This window comes from Durotheca rogersii, assembly GCF_024521655.1.
Source record: "Durotheca rogersii strain YMJ 92031201 chromosome Unknown GGS23scaffold_27, whole genome shotgun sequence".
In the NCBI taxonomy this organism is placed as follows: domain Eukaryota; kingdom Fungi; phylum Ascomycota; class Sordariomycetes; order Xylariales; family Xylariaceae; genus Durotheca; species Durotheca rogersii.
The window spans coordinates 248,381-271,932 of NW_026251258.1; the positions used below are offsets into that span (position 1 = coordinate 248,381).

The 23,552-nt window shown below is 57.1% G+C and overlaps 8 protein-coding genes across 8 annotated transcripts; 3 read left to right on the forward strand and 5 right to left on the reverse strand.

Annotated features, from left to right (window-relative positions):
• Positions 1–142: 142 nt before the first annotated feature.
• Positions 143–3,114, reverse strand: GGS23DRAFT_583217 (VHS-domain-containing protein). Its single transcript, XM_051517267.1, has 4 exons — positions 1,987–3,114; positions 1,222–1,912; positions 636–1,132; positions 143–479 (listed from the first exon to the last, which is right to left on the reverse strand). Exons 1-4 carry the CDS (start codon positions 2,530–2,532, stop codon positions 273–275), a joined length of 1,941 nt encoding a protein of 646 aa, XP_051368665.1. The 5' UTR covers positions 2,533–3,114; the 3' UTR covers positions 143–272.
• A 290-nt stretch (positions 3,115–3,404) lies between these two features.
• On the forward strand, positions 3,405–5,189 carry GGS23DRAFT_256620 (DUF367-domain-containing protein). Its single transcript, XM_051512307.1, has one exon. The coding sequence runs from the start codon at positions 3,554–3,556 to the stop codon at positions 4,793–4,795; it is 1,242 nt and encodes a 413-aa protein (XP_051368666.1). The 5' UTR covers positions 3,405–3,553; the 3' UTR covers positions 4,796–5,189.
• On the reverse strand, positions 4,547–6,789 carry GGS23DRAFT_583227 (class I glutamine amidotransferase-like protein). Its single transcript, XM_051517268.1, has 5 exons — positions 6,362–6,789; positions 6,142–6,263; positions 5,641–6,057; positions 5,509–5,564; positions 4,547–5,410 (listed from the first exon to the last, which is right to left on the reverse strand). The coding sequence occupies exons 1-5, from the start codon at positions 6,450–6,452 to the stop codon at positions 5,296–5,298; spliced, it is 801 nt and encodes a 266-aa protein (XP_051368667.1). The 5' UTR covers positions 6,453–6,789; the 3' UTR covers positions 4,547–5,295.
• Positions 6,790–7,964: 1,175 nt separating this feature from the next.
• On the forward strand, positions 7,965–9,651 carry GGS23DRAFT_599889 (uncharacterized protein; the record flags this gene model as incomplete). The annotated part of the gene is made up of 2 exons (XM_051518985.1): positions 7,965–8,485; positions 8,550–9,651. 2 exons carry the CDS (start codon positions 7,965–7,967, stop codon positions 9,649–9,651), a joined length of 1,623 nt encoding a protein of 540 aa, XP_051368668.1.
• Positions 9,652–9,749: 98 nt separating this feature from the next.
• On the reverse strand, positions 9,750–12,576 carry GGS23DRAFT_256658 (glycoside hydrolase family 29 protein). Its single transcript, XM_051512308.1, has 3 exons — positions 12,306–12,576; positions 11,218–12,236; positions 9,750–11,136 (listed from the first exon to the last, which is right to left on the reverse strand). Exons 1-3 carry the CDS (start codon positions 12,414–12,416, stop codon positions 9,849–9,851), a joined length of 2,418 nt encoding a protein of 805 aa, XP_051368669.1. The 5' UTR covers positions 12,417–12,576; the 3' UTR covers positions 9,750–9,848.
• A 2,812-nt stretch (positions 12,577–15,388) lies between these two features.
• On the forward strand, positions 15,389–16,903 carry GGS23DRAFT_583239 (uncharacterized protein). The gene is made up of 5 exons (XM_051517269.1): positions 15,389–15,839; positions 15,895–16,091; positions 16,179–16,397; positions 16,548–16,732; positions 16,817–16,903. The coding sequence occupies exons 1-5, from the start codon at positions 15,426–15,428 to the stop codon at positions 16,858–16,860; spliced, it is 1,059 nt and encodes a 352-aa protein (XP_051368670.1). The 5' UTR covers positions 15,389–15,425; the 3' UTR covers positions 16,861–16,903.
• Positions 16,904–17,747: 844 nt separating this feature from the next.
• Positions 17,748–19,039, reverse strand: GGS23DRAFT_256744 (CBD9-like protein). Its single transcript, XM_051512309.1, has 4 exons — positions 18,903–19,039; positions 18,493–18,772; positions 18,015–18,329; positions 17,748–17,821 (listed from the first exon to the last, which is right to left on the reverse strand). The coding sequence occupies exons 1-4, from the start codon at positions 18,949–18,951 to the stop codon at positions 17,797–17,799; spliced, it is 669 nt and encodes a 222-aa protein (XP_051368671.1). The 5' UTR covers positions 18,952–19,039; the 3' UTR covers positions 17,748–17,796.
• Positions 19,040–20,952: 1,913 nt separating this feature from the next.
• Positions 20,953–23,194, reverse strand: GGS23DRAFT_256756 (putative allantoate permease). Its single transcript, XM_051512310.1, has 3 exons — positions 22,315–23,194; positions 21,540–22,230; positions 20,953–21,411 (listed from the first exon to the last, which is right to left on the reverse strand). The coding sequence occupies exons 1-3, from the start codon at positions 22,925–22,927 to the stop codon at positions 21,090–21,092; spliced, it is 1,626 nt and encodes a 541-aa protein (XP_051368672.1). The 5' UTR covers positions 22,928–23,194; the 3' UTR covers positions 20,953–21,089.
• Positions 23,195–23,552: the final 358 nt, after the last annotated feature.

Genomic DNA, 23,552 nt, shown 5'->3' on the forward strand with positions numbered 1-23,552 from the left:
AGAGAGGAAAAAAAATGATAAACTTGCATTCCTCCTCTCCCCTCCCCTCCTCTCCTCTCCTCTCCTCTCCTCTCCTCTCCTCTCCTCTCCTCTCCTCTCCTCTCCTCTCCTCTCCTCTCCTCTCCTCTCCTCTCCTCTCCTCTCCTCTCCTCTCCTCTCCTCTCCTCTCCTCTCCTCCGGATCGCAGCCCGTAACAACAACACCTACCTACCGCCCCTTTTCTTTTCCAACCCTCCGCCTATCCCCCACCCCCACTCTCTCTCCTTCGAGCCTTATGCCACGCCAAACTCGGGTATCTCGCCCATCTCGGTCTTCGGCTCGGCGCCGAGCGTGTACCCGACGCGCCACCGCAGCTTGATGTTGTCGACCCGGCGCGCGCGGTCCCCGGCGTGGAACACCTCGACCGACTGGGTCACGCCCGCCCTCTGGTTCGGCTGCAGCGATCGCCCCGTCTGGGGCTGTAGTTGCAATTCGAAGCCCTAGAAAAGAAATTTTCCATGTCAGTGAGGTTGTTCATGATGGGTAGGGAGAGGAACAGGGGGCATGGAGTCGGAGGGGAGTTGTATAGCGTGACAGGGATGGTTATTAGGAAAAGGGTGTGTGTGAATGTTCAGTGAGGTATTCTCAGCGCTTACCTTGGTAACGGCTAGTTGGAAGTGGAGCTCGCTTATAGGTGCTGCCGTGGCGTTGGAGAAGCTGAATACTAACGAGAGGGTGCTGGGCGTCGAGGACCTCGCCGCGTGGAGGGCGATCTGTAAAGGGCCGTCCTTGACTATCGCCCTATGCTCTCTGGGCAAGGACGGCTCGGGAGGCAGTGCCGAAGAAAAAGACCATTCGTCGTCGTCGTTAGGCGCGGACGGCGCCGCGGGCTTGGGGGTAGCCGGTTTGGATGCGAACTGGGGAGAGGCGAGGGCCGCGAACGGATCGCTAGCGGGGGCCGCCATTTGCGACGACGGCCTGGAGAAGGACGATTGCTGGCTCAGACCCAGCTGTGGAGTATTCGATTGGGATCCCCCCGAAGGCGATATAAATCCCGAAAAGGGCGAGAACGCCGGAGGGCTCGGGCCGGATATAGCACCTTTCGCAGTGCTGCTTTGGGTAATCGACGATAGTAATGCGGGCCCGGGCACATCTGTAAGGGCGTGAGTTAGTCCAAGAAGTCCTTAAGGTTGTACGGGAAGGAAAGAAAAGAAAAGAAAAAGGAATAGGGCGTGGACGTACTTTGATTTGCCCCGAAGCCAAGGGAGATCCCGCCACCCTGGCCAAAACTACTACTGCTGTCCCCCAAGGAAAGGCCGAGCAGATCGTTCTCGAGGTCGCCGGGGTGCGAGCCCGACGCGCCGTTGTTGTTACTGGAGCCGTTAGCTGCGGCATCCGCATCGAAGTCGATTAGCGACAGCTCGTTGGCGGCCGACGTCGACTTGCCGGCTGTCGCTGAGGAGGGGGGGAGGGGCGCGCCCTGCGCGATCCTGTTGGCCCCTTCTATGTCGCCCTTCTTGAGCAGTTTCCACCGCTCAACCGTGCGATGTATGCTGTCGTTGATTTCTAACAGCTTCGCCACGGCCTCGTGGTCGTCGGATTCCTCCTCGCACATCTTCTGAATCTTGGGCTGTGCGCTCTGCAGGGAGGAGGCTAGTTCTTCAAACACATCACCATCCTTCATACTGTCTCCCGGGTGGAAAGCAGCTAATCTCTCCTCGAGCAGCCGCGCCTTGGCTTGGATCTTGCCGACGTCCTCGGCGGCCTTGGCCCGGTAGTCCGTCTTGGATCTCGTATCGTAGCCGGCCATGATCTTCATGAGCCGGTTTGCTTCCTGCAGATCGCCTGGCGTACCTCGCCGGATCAACTCTTGAAGTTTGGCGGACTGCGCTTCGCGCTCTTCCTCTTCCATCTCCTCTGCCGATTTCAGATTCTACCAACGTTAGCGGGCCTGCCGAACGGATGACGCACGCCGATTCCGCCACACTCGGGCTCGACTCGACTCACATCACTCGGATTCAGAACAGCGGCATCGTCCCGCCGGACCTCGGGAAACTGGTATCCTTTATGACTCAGCAGCCGATGCATATCCCGGATGAAGCCTAGATCTTCCTTATACCGGCTTGTCTCGCAGATGGTACTCCTCCATTCCTCGATGGCCTCGAGAACCTTAGACTGGACCTTGTTATAGCGAAGAGGAGGCCTCTCGGGAAAGCGCCTGACGAGCTCGTTTAGGAACTCCTTGGTGCTGATCTGAAGATGGAAAGGGTACCCGCAGTTCTTGACACATATATCTAACAGGTTGAGGGCGAGCAGGCTAACGTTGGGATTGCGGGAGTTGATATAATTAACGATGGCGACGGCGGCTTCGCGGGGCGCGGAGCCTTTCTTGCTGTTGATAAGATCGGTGATTTCGAGACTCAAGGCGAGGTTCGGCTCGTAGTTTTCGGGGCTGCAGGCGCTAGCGATGAACCGCTGAAGTTGGGACGGCCGCGCGTAGCTCGTCTCGTTCCAGCGATCCCGGGCCGCCGCTCGAGCGGAGGCGGCCTCCATCGTGAAGAGGGGCGAGGGGAGGGGATCGTATATGCGGAGCGTACCCTGAGGCGGTTTGTCGCGAGCGAGAAGTGGCTTCAGGTGGAATTGCGCCCGGCGGAATGCGCTACGTCCTTAATTCGCCCATAGACATGGAGCCATACGGAGTTGAGCCGGTAGCTGTATCGTACCGCGGCGTGGGCCGAGGGTTGGTGATGGCAGGAATAGTAGTAACGGTGGTGGTGACGCTGGGAAGGGATTTAGAGGTTCGCTGCTCTGCGGTACCTCACATAGATCTGGCCACGGCTGCTTGTGCCTGGAGACGTGTTAGGTAATAAGTATCCCTGTAGGCTTGGGGGAGAGGGGGGGGAGCCTCTAACGGGAGGAGAGGAGGTACATGACAGGTGGAGAGGCACGGCGGGAGAGCGACAAGTAACGGGAAGAACACGGAACCGACACTCACCTCTCTGAACCAGTAGAGTTGACCTCAAGAAGCCATCTCACCTGGGCTTTACCTCGTAGGCTGTGTAGGCAGTGAAGTGCACAGGAAAGAGGTGGCAGATGCGTGGTGGAAGAAGCCGACAGAACCACGAAATTGGCCGCGGAGCCGACGGGCCAAAGTACCCGGGTACTTCGAGCTGGAGTAGGGGGTGCCTTGTATAGACGCCAATCACGCCTGTCCGCGGGGAGCGTCTCGATGGGGCGAACGAGTGGCTGCGACGGATTACCTAAGTCTACAGAGCGCAAATGCGGGTACTGGGTACCTCATATAGGTACCTGTATATACCTTAAGAGGTACATACATATATGCAGATTGCCCATACTCTCCCGTAACAGGGTTCCATCCAGCCATGTACCTACCTAGGTACACACGATGACAATCCCACTCTGCTGCCCCACGTGGAGCGCCAGCCCACCATCTTCTTCCTCTCTTTGCCTCGCCGCCCAGACAGGCACCTAGTCTCTTTCTCCGACTCCCTCAGCACTTGGCCTCTCGTAGGATCTGCCTACGGCTGCGCGTGGCTAACCGACTCGATCCGACATGGTCCGCCACAAGAAAGACAAGTTTTCGAGGGGTGGGAAGGGCCATGGCAACCCCCGGCCTCGTCCGCGCCCCGCCGATGACGACGATCCCGAACACGCGCCTTCGTCTAGGCCCGCTTTCAAGGCTGCCTGCTGGGACCTGAACCACTGCGACCCCAAGCGATGCTCCGGAAAGAAGCTCGTGAGGCTCGGCCTCATGCGCGACCTTCACCTCGGTCAGAGGCACAACGGTGTCGTCATCACGCCCAATGGGAAACGCAAGCTCTCCCCGGCCGACAGCGAGTTGGTGGAACAATATGGCGCCGCTGTCGTCGAGTGCTCCTGGGCTCGGACGGGGGAGGTCCAATGGAATAAGGTGGGAGGGAAATGCGAGCGACTGCTCCCCTACTTGGTCGCCGCGAACACAGTTAATTACGGCAAGCCGCTGCGACTGAATTGCGCCGAAGCTTTGGCTGCTGCCTTCTACATATGCGGACATCCTGACTGGGCTGAAGACGTCATGCGGCCGTTCAACTACGGCGAGTCGTTCATAGAGATCAACTCGAAGTTGCTGAAAAAATATGCAGCCTGTGCGGACGAAGACGCCGTGATAAAAACAGAAAAGGAGTGGTTGGAGCGGCTGGAGCGAGAGCACGCCGAAAGCAGGGAGAACGCCGATGATGACGACTTATGGAAAGGAGGCAATGTCAACCGTAGGGCGGTTATCGACTCCGATGACGAAGAGGATGGCAGCGACGGGGACGAAGACGAGAGTGGGAATAAGGAAGAAGATGGCGATGACGATGACGACACCGATGGGATTTATCTTGGCAAGAAGCCAACGCAGTGGCCCAAACCGGGAGAAGACGTGAAAGATGAGGAAAAGGAAGGCCACGATAAAGACTCATTAGATGTTTCGGAGGACGGTGACAACGATGCCGAGATGGAGGAGATACGGCGCAAGATACTGGCGTCGAAGCCGTTTGCCCACTCGGACGATGCTGACCGCAAGCCGAAGGCGCAGACAATACCTCTTCCCCAATCACAACGGTATAAAGTGGATTCAGATATAGAACCGGATTCCGACAACAGAAACAGCGGGGACGACGACGACGACGACGATGACTTTGACAACATTATCGACGCTACCCCCATTACGGACAGGATAGGGCTAGCGAGGCTCGAGAAGGAGAGGTCGCAAGCGCACGTTATAAGTCGAACGTTCACCTCTGGTGGCACGTCAGCACCCAAGAGGTGGTGACAGATGGCATCCACAATGCTCGAAGTCTCTACCCCGATCAACACCTACATGACGCAAGTACAATTCATGTAGACACATGCACCTCTTGTTTAGAGATGGAGAGTCAGAAAGCTTCCTGCGTGACACTATATAAATTCCTATCCTAGGGAGGCGCCGGCGTCCGGAGGTTTCCCGGGACACATCGGTATGCCATTGGTCCTACGGTAGTCTTAGGTAGGTCTCGTTGAGGAGCGATCGCATTCCTACATGCTGAAACAGTCTACGAACTCGGCGTAGAGAGGTGCTAATAGGTGACTCCGAGAAGTCAATTGTCGGAAATTAGTGTATTAAACTTCATGTTTGTGCACGCTTCATGCCGTCGTTAAGCCAACCTCCCTTTTCTCGAAACGCAATACAACATGGTAAGCCAACGGCAAACTAGATACCCATCAAATTAAGCGCCCACGAGCTCGCGAGATGGCAGAGATCATCCGTACGGACCCAGTAATCAGTAGAAGTACCTATACGATCCTGTTGAAGCTCTCGAAGAGCTTGATGATTTCTTCCGCGAACACCTCCGCGTCTCCGGGATACCGGGCGCTGATGTAATTATAGTGCTCGTCCTCAACGGTGAAGCTGGAAGCGGGATGGTAAGTGCGCTGCGCAGAGTGCCCGTACGCCATGCATTGGGCTTGATGATTGAGGAAAAAAAAAACAATGCGCCTGTGACTTACGGGCCGGGGTTGAGGCTGGCCTTGAACTGAGATGGGTCGGCGAGGACCTTTTTTATCTGCATGAAACCGATTTTGTCAGAGGGGCAACACAGATGATCCACCCACCCATAGCCTAGCGATAGGCTCTCTTACCGCAGTCTCGACGTCGTCGCTTCCGTGGCCGTAGGTCTTGTAGTAGTCTCCGAGCACGGCACGGGTGCTCCAATACGCGGCCTGCTCGAACTTGGCCGGCAGCGCGGTGGTGACGCAGTCACGCAGGACACTGCGGCCGGCCGCGTCCTTGGACTCGGACAGGGCCATGACGCCGTGGCACACGGCGGCGACGACCTTGCGGCTCGGCTTGCGGGTCTGGGGGAAGTAGTCGAGGACGAGGGCGTGCACGACGGGCGAGTCGATGAGCTGGCGCACGGCCTTGTCGTGGCCGCCGGGGAAGAGGACGAGGTCGAAGGGGGCGAAGGCGAAACCCGGAGCGGACCAGGACAGCGGGTGGCGCATCTCGTCGCTCACGGCCATCTTCTTGTACAGGGAGACGACCTCCTTCTTGGCGCCCTGCTCTAGCTGTTAGGAACCGCGTCGGTGTCTCCCGCGCACGCTGCGGCGGCGAGCCCGTCCGTCCCGTCATGGCGCGCGTACGAGCAGCTTCTGCGTGAACCCCTCCAGCATCCTCTTGTCGCAGCGCGGCGGGCGCCCCGTCTCGGTGGCGAACTTGACGTCGTAGCCAGCGTTCTTGAACGCGGTGTAGGGGACGGCGGTTTCTGCAGCGTGGCCGGGCGGCTCAGGTTAGATTCTTCGCTGCGGGTGCTGGAGCTGGTCGTGGGATCGGGAAGGGGAACGTCTCCCTAGGTATTATTACCTGTGGGGTCGTGGCCGTAGTCGGCCATCACGATGAGGACCTTGGGCGTAGAGGTGGCAACGCCGGTGGAGGTGATCTGCGGGTCCTCCATCGTTGTGTGTAGGTGCAATTCGACGTCGTCGTGGGTGTTTCAGGCGAACGTTGATGACGAAGGGATGGTAGAGATGGCGATAGCGAAGAGGCTGCGAGAGTGTGAAGGATGGCTGTTCCCGACGGCCTCCCTGGACTGAACCAGACAGGCCCTGTAGGTACGTAACCACCTGCTGGGTTGGGCAGGCCGAGTCGGCGATCGGCAACGCGGCTAGATTACGTAGCTCCCGAAGCACCACAGAAGTTCAGCACCTGAGGTACCTATAAGGTACCCTCTGATGTGCCACCAACAGCCGACGAGCCGTGCTCAGCTCAACGGCTGTTATTGTGAAACACCCATCCACCAATTTAAAACTACCCGACAGCCCCCCAACCACCCCTACGATTGGTTAGCTCACAGGCAGGTTAGGCACCTTGTAGTGAGTGATCTCGTAGGTACCTAAGTAAGTGTAGGTACCATTGAAAGTGATTAGGTACCTAGCATGCACTAAATTAGGTACCTCTAGGTAGGGGACACACGCTACCTACTGCCCACTACGTTAGGTGGAAGTATGAGAAATACAAGAAACAAGCATTTCGTGGCTGTCCGTCTCCTCGTGAACAGAAGACGACGAATGCTTGCCCGTCCGCTGCCCTCGCTGCAACCTACCAACATGTGCTGGCCCTGGTAGAGAGGCACGGGTCGGGAAGATCACAAGTAGGGGACAGTGCCGGTATGAGTACACATCACGGGCAGAACTTCACATGCGAATATGCTAGTAACCGGACGGAGACGGATGAGAGGCACTGCTGGCCAGGGTACGTAGGTGCCAGACGTGCTCGTTAGGTATCATCACCCACCTCAAGTAGGCAACTTCTCCTCCACTCACCCATCCCCCTCTCTTCCTCCCGCAACCCTCGAGAGCCTCTCCCAGCACCCAGAGAGAGTATACCTACCCACTCCCGTAACTCGCATATCCATACCTCTCCCGTCTGGTCTCATCTTGTCTCGTCCGGCCTCGACAATGCAGACCTAGGTAGGTATATAATATGCCTTCCCCCTAGACATCCCCTACCGGCGTCCAATCACCGTTTCAGCAACGCCGATGCCAGCTCAGATGACCGCAACGCAACGTGATCCGCTCGCTCCTCACATTCTCCCGCGCCCGGCCGCCTATTGGTCGCAGCCGGCCCAGTTCCAAGTCGCCAAGGGGCAAAGCATCTCAGCCCTGTCCGGGACGTTATCCAACCACGATGCTACCGTCCAGCTACCGTACGGCTGGCTGGGTAGCTGCCTCCTTGCCGTCTGAGCCGGGGACGACACCTGGAGTGGCCACTTCGCACACCCTCAGCCTACTTGCAATGCTGCCGCTTTGGGCACATGTCTCTCCTACGCTGCCTAGTCGGGAGCTTCAGCTACACTCTTTGGCGTAGACGTGCGAAATAAAAGGTCCCCTTTCCGCCTCCGGTCTCGTGTCTCTCTTCTTCTTCGACTATGATAATATTTGCCTATTACGGCACCACCGCCGTCGCTATGGTTGCCGGCATCCTGTCGCTCTCGCGCATATTCACCCGCCGCGATGGCGCCCGCTCGGCCGACGCTCGGGACCGCACCGAATTCTTCGGCTCCCAGGTCGGCGACGAGTCTGTCATCAACTACTGCTACACCGACATGCCCTGGAAGCTCATGGCCTGGGATATGAGGTACTTCTTCACCTTCGTCTGGTTTCTGCCCTGGATCGTCTGGCCGCTTCGCCCCTGCGACGGTGGCCATTTTGACGAACTCTCGCTCAGCGGGAAGAACATACTGTGCATGGCCGTCCACGCCATCCTCTTCGTCCTTCAGTCGATTTTCATCCTAACCCTGCCCCTCGCTTTCCTCTTCCCCGTCTGGGTGGTTGTGTTCGGCACGGCCGTCTTCTTCTCCGTAAACTGGTTGTTGTGTCTCCTGCTGAACGGGAACACCATCACTTTCACCTCGGACCCGAAATATGCGCCTGCCCTAGAGGAGCATGCGGGCGAGCAGTGGATATTCCTGAATGGTGTTGCCGTTGGGTGTGTGGCCCCGTGATGAGATTTTACCACGCAACGTACCAAGCCGTACTAACCTACGACGTAGGGAGACCTGGCTCAGGAGCAATATCAATCGGCTGGCGCTCACTTTCAAGAGGCCAGTGATCGGTGTTCATAACCGCACTACCGGCATCATATTCGATGTTGTCGAGTGTCTCGTCCAACGCAATTTTGGATATGCCACGAGCGACGTTCGCGCGGCGTACAAGATCGTCAAGGAAAAGCTATACAACCCTCAGTACACCAAGGTGGTGTTCATTCTGCACTCCCAGGGCGGGATCGAAGGTGGCTTGGTTCTCGACTGGCTCTTGCAAGAGCTACCGCACAATCTCCTAGCCAAGCTCGAGGTCTACACCTTCGGGAACGCATCCAACCATTTTAACAATCCGCACCGAGATCTCGGCTCCTACCACACGGAAAGGGACCATGCTAGGATGGGCACCCAACTCGGTGCTACAATTATGGAAGTTCCGCTTACTCACTCGCCAAGTGAGACCCGGCCGCCGTCGTTGAAGAGGCAGCGCTCAAGTGCTAGCACTTATTCGTCTTTCGAGGCAGACGGACACTTTGCGACCCTGACCAACGGGATAAGTAAACGCGCGACGTATTACACCGCTCAAGCATCCGAGCGTGCGCTTGCGCACGTCGAGCATTACGCCCACACGACCGATTTTGTTGCTTTGTGGGGAATTTTGCATTTCGTAACAAACGAGCGGGCATCCCCGGAAATGCCTCGCTACATCGGCCGCGTGTTCAGTCGGACTTCGTCACGCGGTGGACATCAGTTTTGTCAACATTATCTTAATGGCATGTTTCCGCTCGAGCGGGATTCCAAGGGAGAATTCGTCGGCTGCGCCGAGAGTAATGACTTCATGGACAGCGTTATAGAGGTGGCTGAAAAAGGCTCGGCCAAGGGCGCCCTCCGCGAGAGGTTCGAATATAGCTGGTCGATGCTTGAGATCGCTGCGCGACAAGGAAGCGACGTCAATGACCCCGTGGAAATTCACGGAAGCATATACGAAGGGAAGGTCGGGATCAACAGCGGAAAGGTGAGAGTCAAGGACTTGAGCCGGTTGTGGCAGTATAGGAACGGGAGGAGCCCGCCGGATGTGCCAAAGGAACCTTGGAGAAGAATAACGCTGCATTAATACGGTGGGACTTGCGATATACCTAGCCCTTCACGAATCATGGAGATGCCACTAGATGGCTACGTATCATATACAAAGCTATCAGTCTCCTGTTCCACGGACCTTCTCAATACCAAAAAGCGACTTTTACCTAGTTAGAATCAAAAGAGGCTGGGGGCAGGAGACCGTGGGTTTCCACGTGCTATCCCAGACCACTATCACGCATACTTGATCTTAAAGACCCAACAGAATTCATCCTTATCCAGCAGTGCGTCCGAGACCCCGATTCTCAGTACTGCCTGGGCGCCTTGACCGGTGACCCTCCACCCCAAGTCCTGGCCGCCTTCGACAGTAAGAAGGCTCACGAGGTCGCCATCTAACGCTGGAACTGGCGCTGCGATATCGACTGCCCCGTCTCGCACCACCGGCCGGTCTAGAAAAAGGACATAAAACGCCCCGTCCGTCTGCGTAAACCGCACATTCGGCTCCTCAACCCCGGCCGTCTGACTCTGAACGAACCAGTAGGTTGTGTTGTAGATAGCCTCACCGTGGGCGCGGATCCAGCGGCCGGCCTCGCGCAGGTTATTAGCTTCCGCCTCGACGATGGAGCCGTCGGCGCGTGGCCCGATGTCTAGTAGGAGATTGCCGTTCTTGGCGACGACGTCGACGAGCGTGTGGATGACCTCGCGCGCGCTCATGTAGGCCTCGTCGGGCGTCGCGCGGTTGTACCCGTAGCTGTAGGGGTCCATACCGCGGTTCGCTTCCCATTTGCGGCGTTGGGCCGCCGACGCGGGCGCCGCTGCATACTCGGGGGTGTCGAAGTCTGCCGCCGCCGCGAGCCCGCATCGCGAGTTGAGGGCGACCTGTCGGCGCTGGGCGCGCGTCGCGTTCCACCATGCGGCGGCAAACCGCGCTGTGACGTTCGCCGCGCCACAGTCGCACCACATGATGTCGGTGCCGTACGCATAGGCAAGGGTCTCCATCTGCGGCTGCATCACGTCGGCGAGGAAGTCCCCCGAGGCGGCCGGCACGTGGCCGACGTACGGCTCCTCGGCACCTGTGTACGGGTTCCGCGCCGGCACGCCCGGCCAGCTGACCGTTCCCGGCACGGCGGCCGCGTCGAACTGGTCGAAGCCATACGGCCCGAAGTCCGGGTTGAACCACTCGGGCAGCGAGAAGTAGGTACCGCGGCGGAGGGCGGGTTGGTGTGCCGCGGAGGCGGCGAAGAGCTCGCCGAGGAGGTCGCGCCGCGGGCCGTGGAGCAGCGCCGTGCGATTGCTGCTCGCGCCCGCGTCAAACAGCGCGAAGCCGTCGTGGTGCTTCGCCGTCAGCACGAAGTACGTCGCTCCCGCGTCCGCAATCAGGTCGACCCAGGCCCGCGCGTCGAAGGCCGAGGCTGTGAAGTCTACAAAGGTGTCGTCGTACGCCCAGTCCGGCCCGTACGTGCGCAGCCGGTAGTCGAAGAAGCCTGATCGGTCCGCTTGTGGGTGATGCGTCGAGTACCACCTAGACATATCCTGAGTCAATGTCGATATACAAGGCCGTCGCGCCAGGGCGCCGCGCGCATTCATTATGGAGTATACGCACCAGAACCATTCGGCATAACTTTCGTGTGGTGACGAGTTCCCCCAGCCCGTGACTGAGTAGGGTCCCCAGTGGATGAATATCCCGAACTTGGCACCGTTGAACCACTCCGGGCTCTCGTGCCGCGCTAGGCTATCGAGATCTTCCGTCCAATCTATTAGCCCAAACTGCGTATTCTCAAAGCTGACCGACTGCTGGTCGACACCGTCGTCGAATACCACCGAAGCGTTGACTAGATGGTTGTGGGACACCTCGACCCCGACGGTCACGATCTTCTGGTCGCCTGGACACAGACGCTTCAGATGTCCTTTGTTGGCTGTCTGAAGCCCTAGTCCTAAGATGGACAGAACTAGGCCGTCCCCCGCTACGCATTCTGATCCCGCGTTGTTGACCGTGATCTCGACGGCCTGTGCGCCGCCGTCAAGCCACTTCTGCGTCGGGCGGATCGACTGTACGCTTACTGCCGCGCCAGCCCACAAGGAGATGGCGAACACATGTAACCTGCCGCCTTCGGGGCTCGATAACTCCGGTAGCGTGATGGCCCGCAGCTCCTTGCCGGGGCTCAGGGGTGCGGTGCGCTCAAAGATGTGACTCGTGTTGCGGTTGACGCCGGTGGCGGTAAAGCGACTCGGGAACATCAGCTCCCCGCGGTTTACAGTCAGGAAGCTGAACCAGCCGAGGGAGCGGAGTTCGTACGACGATGTGCCACCGTCGGCATAGGCGAATGACACGTTACCAGACAGCGTCGCGAGCTCAGAGTCTCCAGAGATCAGGAACGAGGCCGAAAAGTACGACCCCCCCGGCACGGTCACAGTCTGCCCGTCGCATATAACATTGTCGGGCGCAGCCGGTCCGGCGTACCCGGGGAACGAGTACAAGGTGCTCGTGTCGCCGGAGGTATAGTAGGGCGTTTCGAGCTCCGGCACCGGATACGACTGCCCGATCGTATCGAAGGACGCCTCTCCCGGATACGTACCAAACGCTTTGTTATTATAGAACGGCGACAGATCCAGCGGGACTGACTTCAGCAGCGTCAGCTCTCCGTACCAGCACCTAGATCAACTGCTCCAATATGTCCGCGCTCTTCTTACCTTCGCCTTCGATATTCCGAGGATTTGCGGCCCAGCGTTCGACGCCCCCGCAAGCGCCGCCACGTAGCAGGGCAGGCCCGCGAGAATCCTACCCAGCGTGCCGAGAGCCATTGTCCTTCCCCGCTTCAGCTCAGATGAGAGTAGGCTGCCGGGACGCTCAGTCCGCTCTCCTGCTGCCTCCTGACGTGATAATTGGTAAGCCGCTGCGTAGGAGCGGGCGAGCGAGCGCGAGTACACAGAACGTCATTTGGGAAGAGATGAAACTGGCAAGGGCTGCACTGCATGCCTCCTCGTAGCCGGGCCTCAGGTCCGCGGCCGCCCTGGCTCGCCCGATTGCCATCCCAGCGTCGCATCCCGGCAGTTTTAGGCAGGTCCCGAGATCTGCGCCCGAGAGGTCTGGTCTCGTTTTGGTGAGGGGAGGGAAGGCAATGTTTACACGGAATCATCCCGGGGTGTATTCCTTGGGAACCTGCTGCTGCTAGAGTTCCGGCGAATCGAAAGCTCGCGAGACGCGATAAAAGGGGGGGGGCCAGCAGGGGGGAGTTGGTCGCTCATTCGAGGTGTCTTCAGTTCTGGCTAGGGCGGCAACCCCACGTTACATCACATGCTGTTGTCACGATGGTCCGAGGTCTTGCAAGATAGCTGGTATAGTTTTTATCTATGACACCTTTCCAGTTCCAAGGGTGCTGCCTCTATACCGAGCGCACACGATGATAGCCCCGGGTTCAAGGCTGGGGGGGATGGTTAGTACAAAAACCTAAGGATAATAGTAACGGGCCGTTTCATAAATTCTGTAAACAAGACATCTTCTCGTATTTCTGTCGCAGTAGACGCTGAGGGGAATCGACAACATGCGTCTTTCTCTGGTAGAATTTCGAAGCTAAGATATAAACGATCGAACTATACGTTCGTATCTCCCTATGCGTCAATTTCTTCAAGATATATCGTGTAACAGTTTTCTATGGGTAATTGCTCTAACAGAACAACAAGCGACTTATCCAGAAACCCAGGATTTCACCAAGGAGATAACAAAGAATGATAAGGCTGCGGGAAAGCATGGATCCTGGTCAGTTTGTTTTAACCCTATGCCTTAACTAGGTGTAGTAGGAGATGTTCGAGTAGCTACTTTTTTATGACATGGCCTTTAGGCAAGTCTGAGGAGTCCATCGCCGATAGTCGACGCTCACGGCGCCACCTTCGTCGCCATGTTTGAAGTATTACTGCATTATCATATAAACGTAACCAGACCGACTCTGGCCAAGTGACAGCTCCGAGGCCATCCGCAACCAAGACGGCTCTCGAGCGTCCGAGGGCAGAACCTGCGCCGACCAACTCGTGAGGGTCAAGGCCATTCTTGGCAATATCGATTACTCACCGTCCGAATCAAGGACCCAAGAACCGAATCCAGTATATCAAACCCCGAAATACCTTGAGACACTGCCCACTAGGAACGCAGGTTTATTCCGTGGGCTGAGCATCTAGGATGACGCAACATATCGGTCCTAAGGACAGGGAAGAAAAGAAAAGAAGATTCCTTCCGATTCACCAGAAACCCCCTTGGCTGGTGCCCAAGGAACTCCAAGAATTCCGAGATGATTAGGCCACCAACTTCGATGGGTAGAGTCGGCTCCTCGGGTCATACGTGGCCTCGAACGGCTCCGAACAGGTTCCCGTCTATCTTGCTTGGCAGTCTTTCGTCGATATTTACAAACTCGTTAGCCGAATGTAGGTTCATGACTGCTATGTGTCGAGCCTATGAGCTGTTCTAGTAGGCTGTAGATACAGGGCTATTTAATGAGAAGCTCTGTTACCTCCAAGTACCCCCGATGATTTGGAATTCGTTTCCTTCGTTATATAACACCCCTGAGCGTGTCCCCTTCGGCAGAGCTAACCGATTCACGACGAGGTAACTCGCCGGCAGAAGACCTGGTGTCTCAATCAGCCGCAGCACCAATACCGCGGCATCGCTGGCTATGCCGTTGGGCTATCAGCCACACTCGCGTCCAGGGTACTATCACGAGGTATCGGCAGCCGTGTCATGGCAGCCTACGGCGGACTCGTAAGAGATCCAGGGATGTATTAACTGCTGACTGGCATCTCGACCCTGGCGAATCAGATAACCGGCGGCCTTTGATTCCTCCCCTGGTGACGACATTATCCTAGGTGTGTCGATTAAAGGCGCGGTATGCCATGCCGGCCCAGCACCTATACCATGCCTTGGCGCCGCTTCCTCCTCTCTACATTAGAGCCGAGATTTGGGCCGGATATAGTGAAGAGTGGGCAATTTCTTCAGCACCCTGGCAACCCCGTACGCGCTTTCGAGGATAGGGCAATCAACCCACGTTGCCGTCGAGGGTAGGCCGATGGTGGCGTGGAGAAGACCACCTGTGGTCCCAACTGTGGAACTCGGGGATGAGACTGCCGGACTCGCAAGAAGGATGACATTTCCGGGTAACGAAGATTCTCGATTCCCGAGAGAACCTTTCACGGCACACAGACGAGGCGATCTTGACGATCCTGCTCTGTGATAGAACCCGAGCCGACCCAACGACACATGTTGTAAGCACACACGGTAAACGGCGGCAAAGATCATAAGCACCTCCATTTCAAGCTTGCTAAGACCCCCCTGTTTACGAAAGAGATAGATGCGGCTTGTTGTGACTCTGCCATATATCGCGGTTCTATAATTGGAAGGTATAAATAACCGGGTAAATGCGATACAGCCAGAAGGGATTGGAAGCAGGCCCAAGAATCAATAAACACTCGGAGCGATGGTAGTCCTTTGACCCCAATGTGGAAGTCAAGTCAATCAAGCCGCAATCTGCCTTTAACCAATCAGTCTGGAATGCCCGAGAGAAGGACGTCTTCGAAAGGTTTCTTCGGGTTCGGCAGTTCGTGGACGCTGGACCGCGGCGGCGCCCTCTCGCGAATAATACAAGTACGATAGGTATCACGAGCATCTCCAGAGTTCAGCTCCTGGGATCCTATTTCTGCAACAGTGCCTCCCACAACCTCGGCCAGAAAGCTATCGTCGGTCGTCCAGCTTCTTCTCTACTCCCCCCCCCTCCCCAAACTCATAGCCTATCCGATCGAACTCCAAAGGTCAAGAGTCTAGTCACCATGCAGCTGACTTCCATCGCTGCCGTCGCGCTTCTGGCGCAGAATGCCGCCGCCCAGTTCGGCAACACCATGCTGCGGTTCGCCTGCTCCCAGCTGGTTGTCGATCGTATCGACCCTCTCGTCAACCCGGGCATGAAGTACACTCCCCACCTTCACCAGCTGGTCGGAGGCAACTCGCTCAACGTCTCCATGGACATTGAGAAGCACGACTTGGCCTCGTCCACCTGCACGTCCTGCACGTTCAAGGAGGACAAGTCCAACTACTGGACTGCCGTCATGTTCTACAAGGCCAGGAACGGCACCTACAAGCGCGTTCCCCAGGTCGGAAACGGCGGCCCCCAAGGAAAGCTGATCAACAAAGGTGGCCTTGACCTCTACTACATCCCCAGTGGCAAAGTCACTGCTTTCAAGAAGGTATTGAGAACACTTGGTAGCCCTTCGAGCACGACCGAGTATCTAATAAGAACAGGGCTTCCGTATGCTGGCTGGTAACGCGGCCAACACCGACGCGTCAAAGGTCCAGAAGGCAAACATCTGCCACCGCTGCTGGACCTCGCCGAACGAGAACACCTTCGTCGGCGGCGCTCCCTGCACCGGCTCCGACACTGTTGATATTCCCAGCTCCAAGTCCTGCAAGATGATCCGGCAGACCATCATCTTCCCCACGTGAGTCTCGAGGATCCCCTTTCCCCTCCCTCACTCCCCTCCCTCACTCCCCCTTTTCCGGGTAAATGGCGACTTACGCTGCCGCAGTTGCTGGGATGGCAAGAACCTGGACAGCCCCGATCACCAGACCCACGTCGCGTACAGCTCGGGCTCGGGCGCGACCGGCGGCGGCGCGTGCCCCTCGTCCCACCCCGTCAAGCTCCCGCAGATCATGTACGAGCTGATGTGGAACGTGACTGAGTTCGCCAACAGCGCCGACTACCCGTCGGACGGCTCGAACCCCTACGTCTACAGCATGAACCTCGGGTAAGTGACGCCGTCCCCAGGGCATTCCGCGAGCGGGAGTACTAGTTCCCGGCGAGTGCAGAGAGAGAGAGAGAGAGAGAGAGAGAGAGAGAGAGAGAGAGAGAGAGAGCAGACCCCGCTGACACACGCGCACGCGCGCTTGCTTCTTAGCGGCCCCGCGGCCCACGGCGACTACATCTTCGGCTGGGAGGGCGACACGCTCCAGAAGGCCATGGACAACATCAACCGCTGCGGGCTCAACACGGACTGCACCGCCGCCGGCATCCACGCCCAGACCCCGGACCAGTATAACGCCTGCACCATCAAGCAACAAGCGCCCGAGGAGGTCGACGGATGTAAGTGTCCCCCAGCCCCTATCCCCCCCCCCCCCCCCGCCCGAAGCAAGCGTGCGGTTCGCTAACCAAGAGCGACGTTCTCAGGGCTCGCTGCTCTCCCCATGGGCGAGATGGCTATCAAGGCTTAGACGCACGTCGTCGCGCGAGGGGCAGGGAGGTATTAATCGTGCCACGTGGCAGAGAGAGAGAGAGAAAGGGGTCCCGTGAGTCAAAGGGAAAGGGGGGGAGAAGATACGCATGTTTTTTTTTTTTCGCGCAGAATGCCGTCCGCGTTGCTGGCGGGAGCGGAGAGTTCTCGTCCTGCCTAGTCCACGGAATCTCGTCTCATTTTTTTGTTCCGTAGAAAAATGGCCTTAATCTAAACGCGCGTCGCTTTTCGGTGTCTGTCGAGTCGCTAGACGAGAGGAGTCGTTAGCCGTCGCCGCTTCGCTGCTCGCCTCTGCTCCGGCGTGCAATACGTGCTCACATGTGTCTCCCGTCGGGTGGTGCTAGAATATATACCTTTTATATTATCGTCTTGACTTGGGTATATATAGGGGCGGCGCCGTCGAGCAGATTCTAAGAATAGGCGCCGATCTAGATAATAGCATCTAGATCCAGTAGCAGCGCACCGGATGGGATATGTTTAGAAGCGATATGTTTGGACGTGGTATTTTCTAATTCCGGAACGGCGCACTGGGAGTGACGATGAGACATTTCTGGACAGCTGGACGTCACGCCTCTCTGGAGGGGGGAATGCGGCAGCGCTGGGAAAACTCAATCACTCGGGTGTGTATCGCCATCTACGAAACGAAGCAGTTCGTGCCCTACCTACATATATATAGCGTGTACTGTATTCGAATCGAGGAGACAACGAAATCGCTCCGGCCTTCCCATTCCCCCCTACCCCCATCCCTCCCCTCCGTTCTCCTTCGCCCGCCTCGAGGCGTCCACCTGCGTCCCCCTTCTCCCCTGACGTACTGGTGATGAAAACGCGGCGCACACCCGCACCCACAAAGACGCACTCACGTGTCCGGAGCGAACCTCCCCACCCGCGCTCTCTTCTCGGCTTGTTCGTAAGGTACCTAGTGAGCAGACGAAGAGAAGTTGCTGGATACCCGTTGGTTAGAAGGGGTTCTGTCTACGTGGGCGAGTTCCCCCTCTTTGAAGGGAATCGACCCGGTGCCTACAACTTCGATGCCCCCGGCACAACACGACAACTCATCGGCGTCGACCCTTCTTCCCCCCCCCCCCCCTCCCCCTAACGAGCGCGATGCAACGCAATATAACGCGGCCCACTCACAGGTTCCGAGCGACGAGCTCCGGGAAGTCGGAGTTCTTGGCGGCCGCGAAGTCGTGTTCCCAGTAGTTGAACAGGTCGTGGACGTTGATCGGGCTGGTGCTCGACGCCGGCTGGCTCGGCTTGGTCCGGGAGTACGCGAAGGCGAAGCGGTTGCCGCCCGACGGGTTCAGGTTCTTCGAGTTGGTGCCCGACGTCGGGAACAACGTGCACCCCGTGCACTTGGCCGTGAACTGCCAGTGCGTGCCGTTGGTCTTGGTCCCCTTGCTAAGCACCTGCAGCGTGGCGCCTGTATACGGTTGGGGGGCAGTGTGCGAACTGGCCGACAGGTATAGTCAGCTTATCATTTCCGCCACGCACCCACAAGAGTAGCCGGCCGAGTTTACAGAGGGGGGATAAGCGGGGATGGGGTGTGGGGGAAGAGAGAGTATGTAAGTCCACACGGAGGTGACATATGATCCCCTTCCCGGCTTTCACATACGCGGAGCGGCGGACGGACGCCACGGCGCTCCCACCGTTCACCCAGCCGATAAGCAGGGGGTTGTTGGTCATGGAGCCCCCCCAGGCGACACCGACCCAACCGGCGGTGTTCGGGGCAACGACCTGTAGGACGGCGTCGTACGACTGTCCCGCGATGGCGGTACTGGGGATGGCGATACGGAAGGTGATGTAGACGCTGCCCGTCGTAATGGGAGCATTGTACTGCGAAAACGTGAACCCGGTGTCGGGGTCGCGGAATACGTCGGCGCTGGCCTCGGATGCTACACAGCAATGTCGCCACACATACGCGCTCAGATGTTAACAATGAGGAGTTCTCCAGATCTGCTAAACGTATGCTTGCCACCCTACAACTCCCTCTTTCTTCACGTCTCATCATAGGGGCGTACGTACCGATGCCGAGCAGCGTCGCTACACAAGCCAAACCGAAGCCCCAACGCATCCTGACTCCTGACCTTTGAAGCTATTCCTGATGAAATGGGGACCGAACTGCCGGCAACAGAATAGGACAAGATAAGGTAGAGTGACGAGTTCCGGACAGATTACGGGAAGTCGAGGGACCTAGCATGCGTGTTAAAAATAAGATCCCACGTGCCGTTATATAGATAAAACATGTCCTTACAGGTATGGGAATCCGGTAGCTGGCTGTGGGCGTATGGTCTATTGGGAGCAACGGAAATAGAAGGAAGGGACCTCACCTGCGCGGGCAAATTGTCCCAGGCCTTTAGCAATTAAATATTCATCGGATGGACCCGTTCAAGTGCGTGAGTTTTTCTTCTCTTCTCTTTTCCCCCTTCTTCCCCCATCCCGGACTCGAGGTGACGAAAGCTGCTCTGTGACATACGAAGGGGGCGGCCCGGGGCCCGCTCGACGAGAAGAGAAGAGGCATAGTCGAGCCGTGTAAACCGCGAGATCGTCGAATCGCGTACGAAGCATCCACAGTAATATCTCAAGTCTTGGCCCATCTATGAAATCCTGAACGCCTACGTCTCCATCCCGCGAAAGCACTTTGTTCGGAGAACGGAGGACCGTAACAAGGTATCTATTGGAGTAGCAAGGGCCGAGAATTTGACGACTGGGGTAGCAGAGAGGTGACCTTGAAAGGGCACCACCCATTTAGCCGTATACGATGCCAGGGGGTTTGTGCCAGAGCCGGGGTAAAAGGGATAGATAGGAGGAGAGAAGGAGGTTTTCCCTTTCTATCCGCGTCGATCTCTTATTGTTGGCCCCAGGGTCTAGGGCAAGCCCCAGCCTCTCTTGCTAGGGGACAGGCCAGGGGTCAGCTCCGGGGCGACCCAAGACGACCTCGTGCCTGCAGACCCGCCGGCGTAGCGGCTCCGCGAGAGGGAGGGTTGCGGCGGCTGTAGATAGACCAAGCAGATGCGCCATATTTCAAATCTCACCGTAATCCACAGCGCCATTTTTCATGGTTGACTAAAAGGCATGCCCGCCTTGCCAAGATCGTCGACGAGGCGTCCAGATCTGGCTACTACCTGCCTAGTGGCATCGTGAGCTTCCCCGGAGCGCGACCACAACGTCCCAAACGAGCGAGGGGGCACGCGGGGATCGTGATGCAGCTCCTAGAACGCTTCCCCGTGACGATACAACATGTAGAGGGCTATTTTGAGACCGGACCAAGGTCAGACGACGTCGGTGAGCCCGAATCTGGACTCTGTACCCGGTGTCTAGAATCTAGACAATTGTAAAGGTTGCTATTCGATATTGCAGACCCGCGGTGACAGGCTGGTTCCGCAGTCCTCTTTAAATTGCGCGTGTACCGAGATCCAGGGAGACGCCCCCTACTTGGTCGACAGTGGCTGGCCCAGTGTTGAGCATGTTCTCTTTATTAGTTGCCTTGTCGAGCCTCCACGGTCCTGGTATACCCCTAAATAGACGTAGTATCCCCGTTCCTTGACCGGTGGTTGCAGTCGACAAGGAAAGAGTCAAGTTGCCTCTTCGCCACACGCCTCCTCTCGTACACTCGACGATGGCTTGTGACCGGACATACATTTCTTGGGGGAGAGTTCACCACAGACCCCGTACAGCTTGCGGGCAATGAAATTCAAACCAGTCGGGGTTCTAATACTGGAGGATACTGTTATCGCAATGGGTTCTAGATGTCCGTCTTTGCCGTGTGATGACAGGGCCGGCTGGTTGTGTTTGGATTGGAACGATTCCCATAGATATGGTCCCCCAAGTTACCAGATACGAAGTCAACAGGATAAGCTTCTGAATGGTACTTTCGCTCGCTTTAGGGCAGTGAAGTTGATACATGGGGCGTTGAACGTAGAACCGGCCTTCACTTAGTGCAGATGTGCCAGCTTTTCCGTCAAACTCTGATATCTTCCATCAAGATCCGAACACCATATAGTTCCTAGCCCACTCAGAATTCCCATCGCCCATACAGTTGATGTTCATCTAAGTCATAGATAGTCCGGAGCATCCGAAATGAATTATCAAGTTAGGAAGGTTGGGTACCGCAGCGCCGGGTCGAGAATAGGAGAAGATGTGTAAGGTACGTATAATACCAAACCTCGCATGGGCATCCGGTAAAATACCTGATAATGAAACCCTCCCATGTTAGAGCCGGTAGCGGAAACCGAGTGTTTTCCAGTCGGTTATGTCGTCGTAGTCTTCGGGGCGAAGTCGAATCTCGTTTGCTGCCTCAGTTGCACCGTGGCCGTCGGCAACGTCAATCACCTTACCTCCACCGATGGCGCCCGAGGTGCCAGCGCTGCCCTCAATGCCCTCTTCCCTCCGTCGGCGGTTATTCACTAGTTGCAAGTATGTTCTGAGGACAGCAGCGAAGCCGATCACCAGAGCGTAGCATATCATAATGCCACGAAAGGCCGTGTCGTAGGTAGGCTCCTCAGCTGCTTTGAATAACTGGGGACCGGCGATACTAGGCAGCAAGTCAGCGTAGAGCATCGACGGGGTACTGCAAAAGCAGCAAGAAAGCCAGCATGGAGTCTCCTAGAGACGTTTATCATAGGCACGTTGAAGAAGGCGGCAATTAAATTCGCAACATACTTCCCGGTACAATATGCGATAAATAGCATCGCGGTCATAGTCATCTTCTTCGTAACGCCTCGGTAATTCGACTGTACGAGGGACAACAGTAAGGGCAACCCGGCTGGGCCTGTCGACAATAGAAAGTAGCCGAACAGAGACACGCCATGGGGTATCGAACGGCGGCTCCCGATCAAAGCGGACCCGATCACGGGTGGGAGAACGACGAGGCCGATGAGGATGCAATTCATCGAACGGAAACGTCCAGCCAACCAACCAGACCCCGAAACGGCCGCCGTAGCGAGGAGAGAGTATGGGATATTGATGAGCGTCGATTGAAGCGACGTGAATCCGAATGAGGTGATGACCAAGTTGGCAAAATTCTGAGTGCCACCGTTCGGGATCTGGCAGAGCAGAGCCATGGACCAAATTAGCCACGTCTTCGGGTCCTGCAGGCACTCGACCATCTGCTCCCACTTCCAAGTCGTGTTCTCGGTACGACCCGTGCCGGCGATGACCGCGCGATCGCCAGCCCACTGGCGTTCTTCGGGCGTGAGGAATTTAGCCTTGGAGATGCTATCGGGCAACAAGAACAATATTGCGAATCCCAGCAGGAACGTCGCAGCGCCCAAGATGATAAACATCCAACGCCACGGGCTGAGGCTATTGGTGATGTGACCGATCCCGTAAGCGAGAAGCGACGAGACGATACCTAGAGAGGGAGATTGTCAGCACCCGAGCCTTCGTGTGGTGCGCAAGAGATAGATAGCTGATCTCCGTTCTCGGGTTCACTTACCGCCTACCGAATTTCCGGCGAACCAGATACCCGTTCTCGTCGGGATCTCGTCGCGGGTGTACCAGGTCGACGTGATGAACATGAGAGCCGGGGAGAGCGTCGCCTCGGCGACGCCGAGCAGGAACCGCACCGTGATGAGGCCGCCGTAACTCGAGCATGCGGCCGTCACCGCGACCACGGCACCCCAGGCAAATGTGGTGACGGCGAGGTACTTGGCGACCGGCAGGCGGGCGACGAGCAGGGAGGTCGGGTACGCCCACATGAAGTAGCCAAAGTAGAAGACGCTCGAGACCCAGGAGTAGTTGGACCCCACGAGGTTGTTGTCCTCTCGCAGGCCGAAGACGGACGTGCTCGACAGGATCGTCTTGTCCATGAAGCCGAATCCATAGGTCACGAAGAGCAGCGGCATGAGGCGCCGGTCGATCCGTCGCAAGAGACGGCGGGCCTCGTCATGTTTGGCACCTGCGACCACGTGGTCGGTGCCATCGGTGGCAGTAGCCTCGGGGGTAGTGTCGTTGGCGATAGCCATGGTGTGATAGCTGTTGCGGCTGCGACGACTCGACTCTGCTCGACCGGGTTGGAGCAGCGGCCGGTGCTGGGGAGGCGATGCCATGGTCTTTGTAGACGGCCAAGGCGGACCCAAGCCGATAGTCGTCAGCGAATCAACGGATTCTGCTCTTGAAGGTCTTCGCTTTTCGAAGCTATTTTCCGAAGCTATCTTTCGAGGGTATCATCGACCGGGTATCTCCGTCGCTTCTACCCCCCCTTTCCCTTCCCCCCACTGGGAGCGATAGCGTCTTTGTTCGGGATAGAGATAAATCGATAATAAGCGGCGCATTCTTAACCTACACGTCGCCGTTCCGAGCTCGACTAGTCAATCCTCTGATCGTGTCTAATTACCTACATGAAGCCAGACCAGTTACGCTCTGGCTATCTGGGACACAGAGAACCGATAGAAGACGGTTCGCGGTTCGGAACGCTTACTCTCGTCGCAACCCTTATCCGATGGCTTGCATGGACTTATCAAAAGATATCAGGGCAGTTCCCGGGCTCTTACGTTTTCAAATCCTTCGTGGGGTAAAGAGAGGGGAGCAGGAGATTCGTTTCCTGTTTGGGATCCGGTTGATGTGGACTGGCCCACCGACTAATAGAGACGGTCATGCGAGTCACCAGAGTGAAAAAGAAGGGCAAAAAGTTAGCTGATGATTTTACTGTCTCTCTCTGTATTGAGCGGATGG